This window comes from Emydura macquarii, unplaced genomic scaffold (assembly GCF_026122565.2).
Source record: "Emydura macquarii macquarii isolate MOO-44397 ecotype Brisbane River unplaced genomic scaffold, CSIRO-AGI_Emac_v2 contig_3134, whole genome shotgun sequence".
NCBI classification, from domain to species: domain Eukaryota; kingdom Metazoa; phylum Chordata; order Testudines; family Chelidae; genus Emydura; species Emydura macquarii.
The window spans coordinates 101036-116186 of NW_027133271.1; the positions used below are offsets into that span (position 1 = coordinate 101036).

The window sequence follows — 15151 nt, forward strand, 5'->3', positions numbered from 1 at the left end:
TTTGCACAGCTGGCGGCATGTCATGCTGGCTTGTTTAGGTCGGGCTATAAACTGTGCTCTTCAGGGTTATACTGAAGACATCTTTTGTTTCTATTTTATCACTCAAACCCTGGGAAACCAGCCGAAATCATTTTGCCGCTAAAGAAGGGTCGTTTTCAACGTTTTCTTTTCCTTGCTTAGCTTAAAAATTCTTTGGGGCCAGATCGCCAGCTGCTGTCAACCCAGAGCACTGTGTTAACTTCAGGGTGAATATCTCGGTGAAGGCCCCCTGCCCGGCCGGCCCCTTTCATCACATCGGCAGCCTGGCTGCTGTGAGTTCCCCTGGAAAGCTGAGCCACCAGCGCTATATTGAAGATGTTACCGGCTCTGCACTGCCAGCAGCTCTGGACTCCTCCTTCTAGCCGCCCAGCTTGAGGTTTGATACAAACGGGAACGCTCGCAGCTGGAAGAACTAGGACAAGAAATGCCTCTGCTGTCACTAATTTGAGCAGCTTCCTGGCCACACTGGGTTACCGGCCTCTGCCATAGGAGTTAGGGATTCAGCTGAGATATACAATATAACCCTTGACCACTCCTGGTCTTTAAAGATTCCCTGACACCCTTCTGCAAGGGGAGTATTAACCCAAGTGTCATGGCCAAATTGCAGTTTGGGTAATTACTTCCTGCCGAACTAATCCCCACGAACCAACCTGCTTTGGTACCCTAACATTCTTCACCTTCCACTGTTTCATCCCTGTGTCCTGTTAGCTGCCACGTTCTGCCCCAGAGGTGGCTGCATGGCCGTGCTGGGTGAAGCGATCCCCAGCTGCTGTATGGAGTTTGGAAATCCGTTTGGAGCTGGAAGGCAGGTCATGGGCCACATTCATCCCTGCTGTAACAGGACTCGTGTCAATGGAGGGACGCCTGAGGTGAATTTGCGGCGTGAGACCGCTTGATGTTGTTATCCCAGCTTGTTGGTAAGTGTTGGGAACGTTAACCCTCATTCGCAGTTTCCTGTCTTTGTAGGGTCCATTTATTTCCAAAACTACAAAGGCCTTGTTAGGTGTGAGCCACCGAGGGTCCCTTCAACCTTCATTTCACCTCAGCAACCTTTTTTCTTCCCCGCAGCGCCTTCCAGTTCTGTGGGCGAGTTTAGAGCTCGGGAAAGGAAAACACACAACTACCCGGAGCCAGGGGCGACGGGGCGTGTTCCCCATACTGGCCCTGAGAGAGCTGGGCCCAGCCAGCCAATTAAGCAGCGAGCAGGAGAGAGATTTAAGTTCCGAAGGAGACACTCTTTGGAAATGGGAACAAGAGGGGCCTGTATAAAGCCCAGGAGTGCGGCGCAGAAAGGGGGCTGCAGGGAAGTAGGCTGCATTCACTCCCTGGGAGGAGAGAGCTGTTTTGGGAATAGAGGTTAGTCCGCAGTTATTCTCTGGGAGGAGGGAGTTTGGAGGCTGGCAAACCCAGAGAGGGGGGAATCCAGGACGGTAGGAGACGCTCAGGGGAAAAGCAGCAAGAGATGGATCTGGGCAGGCCTTGGCTGCTAATTCAAGGGTCCCCGTGCTGGAATCCAGAGTAGAAAAAGCAGACCCAGGCTCCCCTGCCAGGGTTGGGGACGTACCATAGACCAGGCAAACGAACGTGGACTGCGTGCGATGACTTTGTGGTACGCACACGCACCCCGGCAGGGGGAACCACGCAGGGACCTGGCCAGAGGGCTGAGTCATGAAGAGGAAGCTGTGGCTCCTGGAACTCACCGTGGGGTGAGAAAAGACGACGGGTAGGGGCACTAGTTAATCCCCAGGACGGCCTGTGACACTGAAACAAATCTTCTGCGATGAATGTTTATTAGTTGCCTCTTTAAAGCACGGTACGCAGCTCAAGAACGAACAGGCACACCTAGAGACCAGCATATAAAGAGACCATACAGCTTTCAATCCAAAGAAGGCAGGAGAAAGGAAGTATTGTCCCACTTGTACACATGAGGAACTGAGGCCGTAAGAAATGACGTGATGTGCTTGCAGCACATAAGTATGGCCCTACGGGCTCAGACCTATGGTCCATCGAGCCCAGCATCCTGCCTTCTGACAGAGGCGAGGGCCAGGTCTTATGGCAGACCAGAAGAACCAGTAAGTCTCTGGTACCTCCAGGAATCAAACCGAGATCTCCTGAGTCTCAGCACAGTGCCACAAACCCGGCCTGCCTACCCCAGTGACAATCCAACGACGGGCCATCAGACCGTGGAATCTCTCAGGCCCTCTGCAACCACTCTCCACTTGAACCCTTAACCCAGAGACAAGAGACTCCGAGGGCCTTTGCCAACCTGTCAGATAGCCAGTCCCTCCCAAAGCAGGCCTTGCCTATCATGAGAAATGCAGAGGTTGCAGATCTCCCCTGTCTTGCAGATGCTCAGTGCAGGGGAAAGATTTTGGAGGGGAACCACTGGGTGAATATTCTTCAAAAGACACAAGTGGCCTGGGACATCTGCTATGGGAAACTCACCGGTCCCCCCTTTGGTGTTCAACCTGAATTTCCATGGATGAACCAAGCCGAGGAAAGTAGTAGCAGCATGCAGTGGTGTTGCACTAGATGGGGAAAGATCTCAACTGGATCATACATAATTAGTAAGGCTTTTGATACAGCCTTACGTGATCTCATAAACAAACTGGGGAAACACAGCCTAGCCACACCTACTGTAAGGTGCACAGCTAGCTGGAAAACCATACTCAGAAAGTAGCTGTCAATGGTTCACAATCAAGCGGGACGAGCATATCAAGTGGGATCCCCCAGGGATCTGTCGTGGGTCCGACTCTTCATATCTTCATCAGTAATTTAGGTAATGGCATAGAGAATACACTCAAAACATTTGTGGACGATACCAAGCTGGGAGGGGTTGAAAGTGCTTTGGAGGATAGGATTAGAATTCAAAATGATCTGGACAAACTGGAGAACTGGTCTGAATCAAACAGGATGAAATTCATTAAGGACAAATGCGAAGTACCACCCTTAGGAAAGAATAACCAGTTGCAGACATACAAAATGGGGAGTGCTGCCTAGGAAGGAGAACTGCAGAAAAGGATCTGGGGGTCACGGTGGATCACAAACTAAATAAGAATCAACAATGTCACGCTGCTGCAGAAAAAGCACACATCATTCTGGGGTGTATAAGCAGGAGTGTTGGAAGCTAAGACACAAGAGGTGATTCTTCTGCTCTACTCTGCACTGATTAGGCCTCAGCTGGAGTATTGTGTCCAGTTCTGGGCGCCACATTTCAGGAAAGATGTGGACAAACTGGAGAAAGTCCAGAGGAGAGCAACACAAATGAAGAAAGGTCTAGACAACATGACCTAGGAGGCAAGACTGACAGAGCTGGGTTTGTTTAGTCTGCAGAAGAGAAGACTGAAGTCTTCGAGTACATAAATGGCTGTTACAAAGAGGAAGGTGATAAATTATTCTTATCCGCCGAGGATAGGGCAAGAAACAATGGGCTTAAATTGCAGCAAGGGAGATTTAAATTGAACATTAGGAAAAACTCCTTAACTCTCAGAGTAGCTAAGCACTGGAATAAATTGTCTACGGTGGTTGTGGATTCTCCGTCATTGGAGGTTTTTAAAAACAGGTTAGACAAACACCCGTCAGGGCTGGTCTAGATAATACTCAGTCCTGTCTCAGTGCAAGACCTGTTGAGATCGCTTCCAGTTCTCCGATAATCATACCTACCTAAGAGATCTCAAAGTGCTCTACAAAGAGATCAGGGTTATTGACTCTGAGGCACAGGGAGGTTAAAGTGATTTGTCCAAGGTCAGCTCCAGGGCAAAGCGGGGATGAGAACCCGGATCTCCTACGGCCACACCATTTGTTTGTCATTCCTCTTCTTGACTCCATTGCAAAGCTAGTCTGCTGCCTCCTGCTTGAAAGCTGCAGCTCTCGGGTAGGGTGGACAGATCAGGGGGTTGTCAACGGGCTACAGAGCCTCTCCGGGCCGGTCATGGCTCTGCAGGGCCCGTGAGGTTCAGAAGCCCCGTGGTCTGCGTGAGATGAGCAGGTGGCTGTAATGCAGATCCCACCAGACGAGGGTCAGCATCGCGACTGGCGTCAGATCGCTCCCTCGAGGTCAGCCCTGGGCCGGAATGTGCGTGGTGAGGCAGGGTTCTGGGAGGTTTCCAGCTGTCTTCTGGAGTGAGACCTGGCCACAGCAGCAGCCTGAGGTCGAAGCAGCCCGGCAGCCCCCCCCCAGAGCCTGCCGTGTTGCAGGAGGGGAGCGTTTGCGAGGGGGGCCAGCTGCCCTGAACTGGAGATGCAATTGCATCCAACTGGGAATGCAGCTGCCATGCCCTGGGGCTCGAATTCCACAGACCCTGCTTCCCCTCTCGGAAGCAGTGCATCCTGGGAGGTTTCGCAAGGCCTCTGGCGCACCTCCTCAGTGTCCCTGCCTTCACGCCGGCATGAAACCTGTTCTGCCTTATCTGCTTATTTAAGGCCGTCAGGTTTAACCGGTTCTTAGACCGTGGGGAGATAGGAAGTGTTGTGCAAGCCTCCGGAGGCTTCCCATGGTTTGATTTCCTGAGCAGAGAGGGGGTCTGCGTGGGCGGAAAAAGTCAAATGATGGTGGAAGCGCATCAAAGGGCATCCCCCCCGCAGCCCCGCTGCCGCGCCCGCAAGGCGGGGTCCCCGGCTTCCCGGCACACACCCGGCCCCCCGGGAAAACTGGCCGACAGGTGGGAACATGAGTCAAAGCAACTTCACCGTCAGTCTGTCCTCCTTAAAGGAGAGTCGCAATCAAGGCGAGGGACGACAGAGGTGAGTCAAAGGACATGAGTGAAACCCCAGGGAGTGCAACAGGGGGGCAGGATCCCACCCCAGCAATTAATCTCATGCAATCTGCCTGCCTTCTCCCCATTACCCAGGGGGACCACATTCTCCCCCTCTTTAAACTACTGTTTCCAGGCACTCTTGCTCTTTTTATAACATCCCCGCCCTCTTCATCTAGCACCACCCTTGTTTCCCGGCCTCCCCGGCCACATGCCACTAGCCCCCGTGTGACCGGTGGGGCACTCCTGGACTCATAGGATATTGTAGAGCGCAGAGCAGAACTCACAGCTCTCCACTCCCAGACCAGTGCCTCCAACACCAGGGCAACCTTCCTCCATCCCTTCCCTTCAGCCTCTCTCTCTGTGTGAGAGCCTTCCCCTCCCAGCTCCAGCCAGCAGACACAGCCCCTCTGTATCTCCTGGCCTCTCCCTATCTTTCCAAAGCTCGGGACAAAACCCTCTCTTCTCCCCTTGGCTCAGGTCTCTTGGGTTCTGCTCTGGCACAAGGAAACACAATTAATAAGGGGTCGAAGGAGCTCCTGGGCCAATCCTCTAATGCTCCCTCTACTGTGGATGTATGTATTCAGTGCCAGAAAGGTGCAGAACGCTACACAGGAGACCCGGCCCAACACAGCTTACCATCTAACTCGGACAAACACAACACATGGGGAGAGGGTTCCAACCCAGATGCAAAGTTATCAGCAATGAAGACAGCCAAAGGTGTTTGCAGTGCGGGCTGGAAAAAGAGAAGTAAGGCCCGCTTCCCCTTTATGGAGTGCCTAGCCCTGCAACATCCTCAAAGCCGCTCTGTGCACCGCCTGCAAGGAAGATGCCCCGCCCAAGACGGCCTGATCCTGAGACGTGCTGAGCCGCTCCTGCCACCAACGGGGAGCAAAGGGAGCTCAGCGCCCAGCAGGAGCCGACCCTCGGCTGGTGTCACCTTGCCCCACACGAAGAAGAAACCACAAAGGTGCCAAGAAAAGGTCCGTAATTTCAGAACGGTGGCGTGACAGCAAAAAGGAAATCCTGTGTCCGGACAGAAGCGGCTTTGAGGCCATCACTCCACCCTAAGACTTTTATTATTAGCAGAGGTGATAAAACAACAACCAACCCCACTCTGCCCCCTCCCCAGATGCGTGAAAACTTTTGCAGATCATTCACTATGTTGGGATTCGTGCGGTCACAGGATTTCAGCATTTATTCGTACTCTGATAACTGCGCCGGGGCCAGGGCCCTGGGGAAATGCCTGAAGTGCCCAGAGACTCAGAAAATTCAGCACACAGGACAACTCGCCGCCAAACCTCCACCAGAAGCCTGCTGTTCTGCTCTAGGCCAGGCTCTCCCGGTTATAAAGCGTCCATTGTCCAATCAGGGAGCATCAGCGATACCAGGTGACTGGGACGGCCAATCACGCAACACAAATGGCAAAAGGGGCGTAGTCCTGGGGTGAAATTCACCCCTGTGCAAAGAGGGTCAGCGCTAGGGCGTAGGCACCACTCAAAGGGGCCTTCAGTGGCGTCTCAGCCTTGAATGGCCCACTCTGCCGGGTACCCGTTCACCGTCTGGGGCCTGGCCTCTGACTCAGATTTGAGCCCCAGCCCCCTTTGCGTCCACACACAAAGCAGCGAGCACTCAGGACGTGGCTCCTCGGACTCTGCTGGCGGGGGTGGTTCAGTGCCTGAGTCCTGCCGCGGCTCGGATCCAAGCCCCGGCATTTCGCAGCGCGGACGCAACTCGAGCGGCAGAGCCGAGCCAGAAGGTCGGCATCGCACGGTGCGGACACATGCACAGGGCTGGGAGACCGGGGTCCAGCAGGTGTAAACCCAGGTTTACAGTGCAGTGTGGACGCTCAAGCATGGCCTCGGAAACACCCAGTCCGCGGTGCAGTGAACGGTTCACCAACAACTGCCCCCTCCCCAAGCTACCTGGGGGATCCTGGTGAAGAATTAAAGTCCAGAGGCCTAGGTCCCCTCCCACACCAGCTTGGCTTCGGTGGAGCCACTGCTGAATCTCCTGGGGGTGAGCAAAGAATCAGCTCCCACATCAGCTCTGAGCAGCCGTGTGACCACTGAGATTCTAGCACTCCCCGTCCCCCAGCAGCAGGGGCACTTGCGGAGATTTTCTTCTGTTTCTCTCCTCCCCCTCACTGCTGTTTTCACTGAAGGCGCCACAGGACTCTTGGCGGCAGACCCTCAGTTTTCCCGGGAGAGCACCGCAGTGGCTGCCTTTCTGTTCCCAAGTACGTCCTGGGTTACGTGCCGGCCCCTTCCAACAACATTCTGTTTCCTTGATCCAACACGTCCTGCGGCTCTGTGGCTTGCTACGTGTGTCTCTGCCAATCTCCCAGGTCAGCCTGCGGGATGGTGAAGCTGGTGACATTTTTCACTGCCCCGACACCCCTTTTTAAAAGACTCCTGTGTCCTAGCTCCGGGTAGGATGGTAGAGCTGACAGCTCGGGGCACAGGCGGCCGGCCAGTGAAGTGACCTGGGAATCAGGCCCCCTGGGTCCCATCTCAAGAGCTGGGAGGAGGCACAGCTGGTGGGTAGAGGGATAGGCAGCAGGTCAGGACACCTAAGGTGTAACCACACCTGGAAAAAGATTGTGAGGATGTCCTGCCCAGGGGCTGACCCTGATGGTGCCCCCCGGAGACAGGGGCTGGTACAGCACGTTGCAGCCCCTCTGCTAAGCTGGGGAGGTTTCCCCAGTGCTTCCTGAACTTCCCGGGCAACCGCTCTGGTTCTAAGACCAACTCAGTGGCCCAGCCCTCATCCACACCCAGCTAAACAGGCCAGGACTCAGCTCTCTCCAGATCTTGTGTGGCCTGGCTGCTGCCTCCAGTGCACCCCCTCATGGCCAGGGATGGCGCTACAGCAGCCCTGCCTCGGTTTCCCTTCCAGATGCTCTGCAATAATTGGCATTAGGACCCGAATCCTTACAAGAAGATTCCCCTTTTCGCGGGATCTTCTTTATTCAGTGCCCTGCCAACGGCAGCCTCTCACGCCCCACAGGCCCAGCCCTTCGTCCCACCGCCCTCCTTCCTGGGGTCTTAGCCTTAGACCAGCGGTAGCCTTAGACCAGCTTGTCTTCCCCTCCCTGGGCTGGGGGAGGGCAGAGGGCAGCTTCCTTCCCTGTTGACGTCTCTCCTCTTGTAAGGTCCGAGGCCTTGTTTTTTGGCTAAGCAGTAGCAGCCACATTAGGAGAGACAGCAGCTGTAAGCTCTTATTGTTTTGTCTTTATGGTCCCCACTTCTCTATTGTTTGAATGATTTCTGTCTGGTTCTTTAATTGCTTCATAAGGAGATGGGAACTACTTCAAGCAATTAAGGTGGTGGGGTGTGACTGGTCAAAGAATTATTTTGCAGTCTGATTGGTTAAGCAAGACCCACGTTTCACTATATAAACTGGAGTCCAGAAGGCAGTTCTTTGAAAGCTAACTCCAGGACACAGCCCGAGAGCAGAGCTGCCCAACCACAACACCCGGCCAACCCCAGCGTGCAGCAGCTGGAGTCCCCGGATGAGCTAACCCGGACCAGCCACCAGGAGAAGTTTGTCTGTGGTGAGCGTTGGATGCTTAGCGTGTCTGTTCTGTTGCGGTCATCGTTACTAAATAGAGAATGAGGATGTTGCTGTGTCAGGCTCTTTGACTGGTGAAAGATCCTGCAAACCCGCAGAGAATTACGCCCGGAGCCCTACGAATTGGGAAAGGATGGCCCTGAGCCCTACAGTGTGAATTGGGTAAGGGTAGGTGTCTTTCCCCCACAGCCCTACGAGCTGGGAAAGGGTGGGGGTGCCTTAACCGGGTTATGCCTTGAGCCCTATGGATTGAGGTAGCGGTGGGATGCCCTAGTGTGCGGGTGATATTTTAGTGACAGAAGAGCCAAATTCGGAGCCAGCCTCTTTCCCGAGGCTCAGCCCTGCTCGCTGGGACAGACGGGAGCTCTGCCCACCCTGGACTACACGGCTCCTAACGCACCACTTGCCTGGAAACACCCAAAACTCGAATTACGATCCCGGGACCACACAACGCACCTGCTACAAGGTCCGACTGGCCGTGGGGCCTGCTCACTCGTAAAGGGGCCAGACCACCGCGTTACGCCCTGGCATGGCGGCTGTGGTCAGCGGGGAACCCCTGGGCTGATGGGGCCCTCCGTCCCCCTCCTACGTGAGGAGCCAGAGGCCGTGGGCCGAGCTTCTCCCAGAGGCCAGGCAGAGTCTGGGTCTCGCTGCCTTCCGGGCTCCTCTCCTCGGTCCCCCCGGCCCCACGCCGGGTCTGCTCCTTGGGGCGGGAGGGGAGAGGTAGCCATGCCTAGGGGCCCTGGTGAGGGGTGCACGGCAGACAGAGCAGCACCGAGACGCAGGCCCGGCACGACCGTCACTCCATGCTGGCACCCCACCTCCAGCACCAGCCCGTCCCCCGTCTTTCAGAGGCAGGGGAAAGCCACCCCTCACTGCCTGGCCTGTTGTACGCGAACGACCGCGCTGGGAGAGGCCGGGGATCAACCTTGAGGACCCTGAGAAGGCCCAGGGGTCTCTGACACTCGCATCGTCTCTTTGCGTCAGGCCAATTCTCATCTGCTCCATCAGGTGGCTGCTTCCACCGCTGGCGAAACGGCTGGTGGCTGCGAGGGCCAGCCTGCTCCAGACCACAGACTGCACCCAGGAGGCATAAAGGGGCTTCACGCTGCTCCCTGTCCCCCCATTCCTCCAAGTCTCACCTGCCCCGGGACGCGATCACCCCCTCAACCCTTCCACGCAGCCCATGTTCAGTCTGACTCCCTGAGCTCATCCGCAAGGCCCCGACCCTGCCCACAGGTAGGTCCTCCATGAAGACGCTACCATCGGGAAGCTTCTTGGTCTGCACAGAAATTGCACGTAAACTGCCTGTGCCCGGGTCTCTGTCTTTAGGCTGAGAGCTCCTCCGAGCAGGAGTCGCTGCCAAGTGTTTGGGGAAGTGCCCAGGTCACAGATAAATAATCATCCTGGCCCTCCACGTGCAATGAGCCCGAAGATCTACAAACACATCCCCCGTCCCTCTCACCCGTCGCAGTCAGGAACGGCTGGCGAGCAGGCGATGTGGATCTCCGGCTGGGGAAAGGTGCCAGGCTCACAGCCCTAGAGACCCATGGAGGTGCAGCACGGCCAGCGCGCCCCGGCCGCGGTGCAACTCTTGTCTGGTGAGCTGGGCTCAGTCTCTCTGACCTGGCCAGTCCTGGCCCAGGCTGCCAGGGGTGATGTAGGGGTGGGGCCGTCACGACAGCGACTGCTGCTCGGCGCTGACCCCGGGCAGGATTTGAACTGCTGAGCTGGAGATCAACGGGGCTGTGGTGCATCACCTACCGGGAGAGCCCCTCCATGGCCAGTCTGCAGCACGGCTGCCCCCTCCCCGTGTTGCCTCCAGACTGGAATTGACTGCCTGTCTCGACAATGGCGAGGACCGAGAGGTCGGGTCAGCTCCGGCTTTGGAGGGGTTGCAAAGCAGCTCCGGGGCAAAGACCCCGTGGAGGAGGATGAAGTCAGACGAAGAAGGAAGGGCTAACGGCCCAGTCTGCCTGGGGACCAAACAAACCCCCGCAGCTGTCACTGACTTCTGCGGGGTTTGTGCTAGCTGCCTGATTCGCAGAGGGGCTGCACCCCTGCAGCTCCCCTGGGCTTCAAAAGGATGGGGCGAGCGCTCAGCTCTTCTGGACACCAGCCCGCACCAGCCGACGCGCCAGCCCTGCCTTCCCTGGCAACCACACCTTCTACCACTGTGTACTAAGAGCACATCTCCGCATCTCCGTCACCACACTGCATCCCGCCCCGCCACCCCGGATCTCCATCGCCACTCTGCACCCTGCCCCACTGCTCCAGATCTCCATCGCCACACTGCACCCTGGTCTGGATCTCCGTCACCATGCTGCATCCCGCCCCGCTGCCCCAGATCTCCGTCGCCACACTGCATCCCGCCCCGCTGCCCCAGATCTCCATCACCACACTGCACCCTGGCCTGGATCTCCATCGCCACGCTGCATCCCGCCCCGCCGCCCCGGATCTCTGTCGCCACGCTGCAGCCTGCCCCGCCACCCCAGAGCTCCATCACCATGCTGCAGCCAGCCCCGCCGCCCCGGATCTCCGTCGCCACTTGCACCCTGGCCTGGATCTCCGACACCACGCTGCACCCTGGCCTGGATCTCCATCGCCACGCTGCATCCCGCCCCGCCACCCCGGATCTCCATCGCCACTCTGCACCCTGCCCCACTGCTCCAGATCTCCATCGCCACACTGCACCCTGGTCTGGATCTCCGTCTCCATGCTCCATCCCGCCCCGCTGCCCCAGATCTCCGTCGCCACACTGCATCCCGCCCCGCCACCCCGGATCTCCATCGCCACTCTGCACCCTGCCCCACTGCTCCAGATCTCCATCGCCACACTGCACCCTGGTCTGGATCTCCGTCACCATGCTGCATCCCGCCCCGCTGCCCCAGATCTCCGTCGCCACACTGCATCCCACCCCGCTGCCCCAGATCTCCATCACCACGCTGCACCCTGGCCTGGATCTCCAACACCACGCTGCAGCCTGCCCCGCCACCCCGGATCTCTGTCGCCACGCTGCAGCCTGCCCCGCCACCCCAGATCTCCATCACCATGCTGCAGCCAGCCCCGCCGCCCCGGATCTCCGTCGCCACTTGCACCCTGGCCTGGATCTCCGACACCACGCTGCACCCTGGCCTGGATCTCCATCGCCACGCTGCATCCCGCCCCGCTGCCCCAGATCTCCATCACCACACTGCACCCTGGCCTGGATCTCCAACACCACGCTGCATCCCGCCCCGCCGCCCCGGATCTCCGTCACCACGCTGCACCCTGGCTTGGATCTCCGTCGCCACACTGCGCCCTGCCCCGCCAACCTAGATCTCCATCGTGCCCGGATCTTCATCGCACCGTTGCATCCCGCCTCGCTTACCCGGATCTCCGTCAGGACGGAGCATTTCACCAGCTTGAAGTTCTTCCCCATGTTGAAGCTGTTGCTGTAGAAACACACTTTGAGGATCCTCACTTCCTCCTTCTCGATGTCGATGGGCAGCGACACCATGGTGGGCTCCAGGGTCCCACCCAGACTCCGGAGCGAGCTGGCCCGCAGCCGGTTGAGGGTCTCCGGGATTCCCGACATCTTGAGGAGCACGGGGCTGCTAAGAACACAGCATCACTCTCCTGCGGGGACAGAGACGGGCGGGGATGAAAGAACAACCCCGGAGCAGGCTGCTGAACCAGGTGCCGCGCGGCTGAGGCTCAGGACAAGGCAGCGGCGCTCTCGACAAGCACCCCCAAGGGCCAGGACCCCCACAGCCCGTGTGTGGGGTAGGGCAGGAGGGAGCGCTCAGCATGGGGCCAGTGGGAGAGAGGCAGGGGAAAGGCACCCGGTATGGGGCAGGGCGGTGGAGGGGCAGGGAAGGGAGAGGGTTCCCAGCATGGGTGGGAAGGGAGGCCGGCACACAGCAGAGCCCCAGAGGCCCCCCCCCCATCCCACCCTTCTTTGCAGGAATCCTGCTCCCGTGCCATCTTTACCTGTGGGAACTGGGAGCCCCGGGCCCGTGCTCCAGCCCACCGAGGGGCCCGGGAAGTGAAGGAGCCAGGCTCTGCAATTTGCCAGGAGCCTGGGGCGCTGGCACAGGGAAGCCGGCCTGGGATGGAAGCAGGCGCGTGCTCCAGAGGGGCCTGTCGGGGCCTGCGGGCGTGACGTGGGCTCGCTCAGCAGGCAGGGCGCCGCTCCCCTGCCAGACGCAGCTGCCCTCCGTAGCACAGAGACGCTGCGGCTCCCCGGCCCTGCTCGCTTCACCCCCCCCGGGGAAGGTCCCAGCTCCCTGGCCCAATGCACAGCACGAGGCTGTCGGGGGCCAGGGCCACGGACGGGAACGGGGGGCTCGCTGCAGAGGCCCAATCTCTAGCCCCAGGGCCCGCCCCGTCACACTCCAGCCCCTGGTAATAAAGCAGCAGAGACCTGGGAGCAGTCGAGATCCCATCGTGCAAGCGAGGAGGTTAGCTGCACTCTCCTGTCCAGCCAGGGTAACCTGAGGGCTGCTCGTTCAGGCAGAATCAGATCCGGGCCACCCCTGGGCTTTCTGATCTGCTCATTACTTTGCACCTTGTATCTGCATGCCCGGCTCCCTGCTTTCTTCGCCCACCCGCCGCTGCATCCTCCCTGCGCTGGAAACTACGGCCTTAACTCTGACCCCCTGTGATCCTCCCAACCCTGATTTTCTCCCCTCTTGTTTTTAAGCAGTCCAGTCGGTTTTATGCAGAAGGATAAAATGGTGCATTTCCCAAGCCTTCCTCAGCAACCCTCCAGTAAACAAGTCCATGGGCACTGCCGAGCACTCACAAGCAACCCTACAACAAGAAAGCTGTGAGTGCACTGCTGTGCACGCTATCAACCATCCAGACAGATCACAGGCAGCCCAGCCCTGCAGATCCCACGGATATCTGCCTTATATCCATGGACCATGTTTGCTGATCGGACGCGGATTCAAACTTTATATCTAGAGCCCGGTAAATCCGCGGGTATCCGGGGATCATGTTTGCGGATCGCAGCTTAGATGCGGATACAAATTTTATATCTAGAGCCTGGTAAATCCGCGGGTATCCAGGGCCCATGTTTGCGGCTCACGGATTGGATGCAGATGCACATTTTATATCCACGCAGGGCTCTGTTCATAAGCAATGACAAGGCAGCGTGCGCCATGGTGCCTTTGTCAGCAGCACTACAATAATACATCAGCGTGCACTGTACAGGGTGTGTAATTTTCGAAGTCAGCAGATCTATACCTCATGCACTTTAGGCCAGGTTGTGGGCCTTCTGCTGGCAGGAGTGAGCAGTTTCACACACAAGTATTCCCGTTTCCTTGAAGGGCATCATCTGCGTCAGTAGCTGATGGGGTTTACAATCGGGCCCTGAATGAGATTTTTCCCCTGACCAAAAATCTTTGCAGTTCCCCTTTATAAGAAACCACCGCAATGCAAAAGTCAGTTGTGAGTCACAGCTGCCTTGCTTTCTTCTGACTGGGCACAACAGAACCAGGAAGCACCCGGCTGAACAGTCTCTTTCATCTCAAAAAGATTCACCAACTATACCACTGCGATGCAGCCACCTCTGGGGCAGAGGGCAGCCGCTAACTGACGGAGCAGCAGCACAAGGGAAATGTTTCCTCATAACATCAGGGGGAAACGTTTTCATGGACTCACAGAAAGGCAGGACTGCAAGGGACTCGGAGAGATTATCGTGTGCAGCCCTCTGGGCTGAGACAGGACCAAGTAAACCTAGACCACCCCTGACAGGTGTTTGTCCAACCTTTGTCCTCAAAACCTCCAGTGATGTGGACTCCACAGCCTCCCTTGAAAGCTTGTTCCAGAGCTTAACTGCCCTTTGAGTTAAAGCTTTTTCCTGCTCTCTAACCTAAGTCTCGCTGCAGATTAAGCCCATTATTTCTTGTCCTGCCTTCAGAGGACATGAAGAGCAATTGATCCCCGTCCTCTTCATAACAGCCCTTAACATATTTGAAGACTTCTTTTCTCAAGACTAAACATGCCCAGTTTTCTTTAACCTTTCCTTGTGGGTCAGGTTGGCTAACCCTTTGCTCATTTTCATTGCTCTCCTCTGGACTCTCTCCAATTTGTCCACGTCTTTCCTAAAGCGTCACAGCTAGCACAGGACACAACACTCCAGCGGGGGCCTCTCCAGTGCCAAGCAGAGCAGGACAATTACCGCCTGCGTTTTACACACAAACACCTGTTAATACACCCCAGAGAAGGATATAGCCTTTTTCGCACTGCACCACACTACTCACTCATTTTCCATTTGTGATCCACTATAAACCCCAGCCCCTTCTCAGCAGCACAACGGCCCAGCCAGTTATTCCCCGTTTTGTAACTGTGCATTTGATGTTTGCTTTTTACGGGTAGTACTTTGCACTTGTCTTTGTTGACTTTCCTCTTGTTGACGTCAGACCAATTCTTTAATTTGTCGAGGTTGTTTTGAACTCGAATCCTGGCCTCCAAAAGCCGAGCCACCCTTCCCAGCTGGGTGCCATCTGACAATTCTATGAACACACCCTCCACGCCGTTATCCAAGTATTAATGAAAATATTGACTAGTACCAGACCCAAGACAGACCCCAGCAGGACGCCACTCGATACAGCCTCCCAGTTGGACAGCAAACTACGGATAACGACTCTTTGAGTACAATCTTTCAACCAGTTGTGCACCCACTTAATAGTAATTTCATCTAGATCGTATCTCCCTAGTTTGCTTATGAGAATGTCATGAGTGACTGTGTCCAAAAAAAGCCTTACTAAAATCAAGGTAGATCATGTCTACTGCTTCTA

At 56.7% G+C, this 15151-nt stretch overlaps 1 protein-coding gene across 3 annotated transcripts in view; it reads right to left on the reverse strand.

Moving 5' to 3' along the window:
• PTK2B (protein tyrosine kinase 2 beta) overlaps positions 1–15151 on the reverse strand; it is a 108297-nt gene that overhangs the window by 34368 nt on the left and 58778 nt on the right. For all 3 annotated transcript variants that reach the window (XM_067531307.1, XM_067531309.1, XM_067531308.1), the window contains one exon: positions 11737–11984. In XM_067531307.1, coding sequence (XP_067387408.1) covers positions 11737–11943 — 207 coding nt within the window. In that variant the 5' untranslated portion in view covers positions 11944–11984. The remainder of the gene's footprint in view (positions 1–11736; positions 11985–15151) is intronic.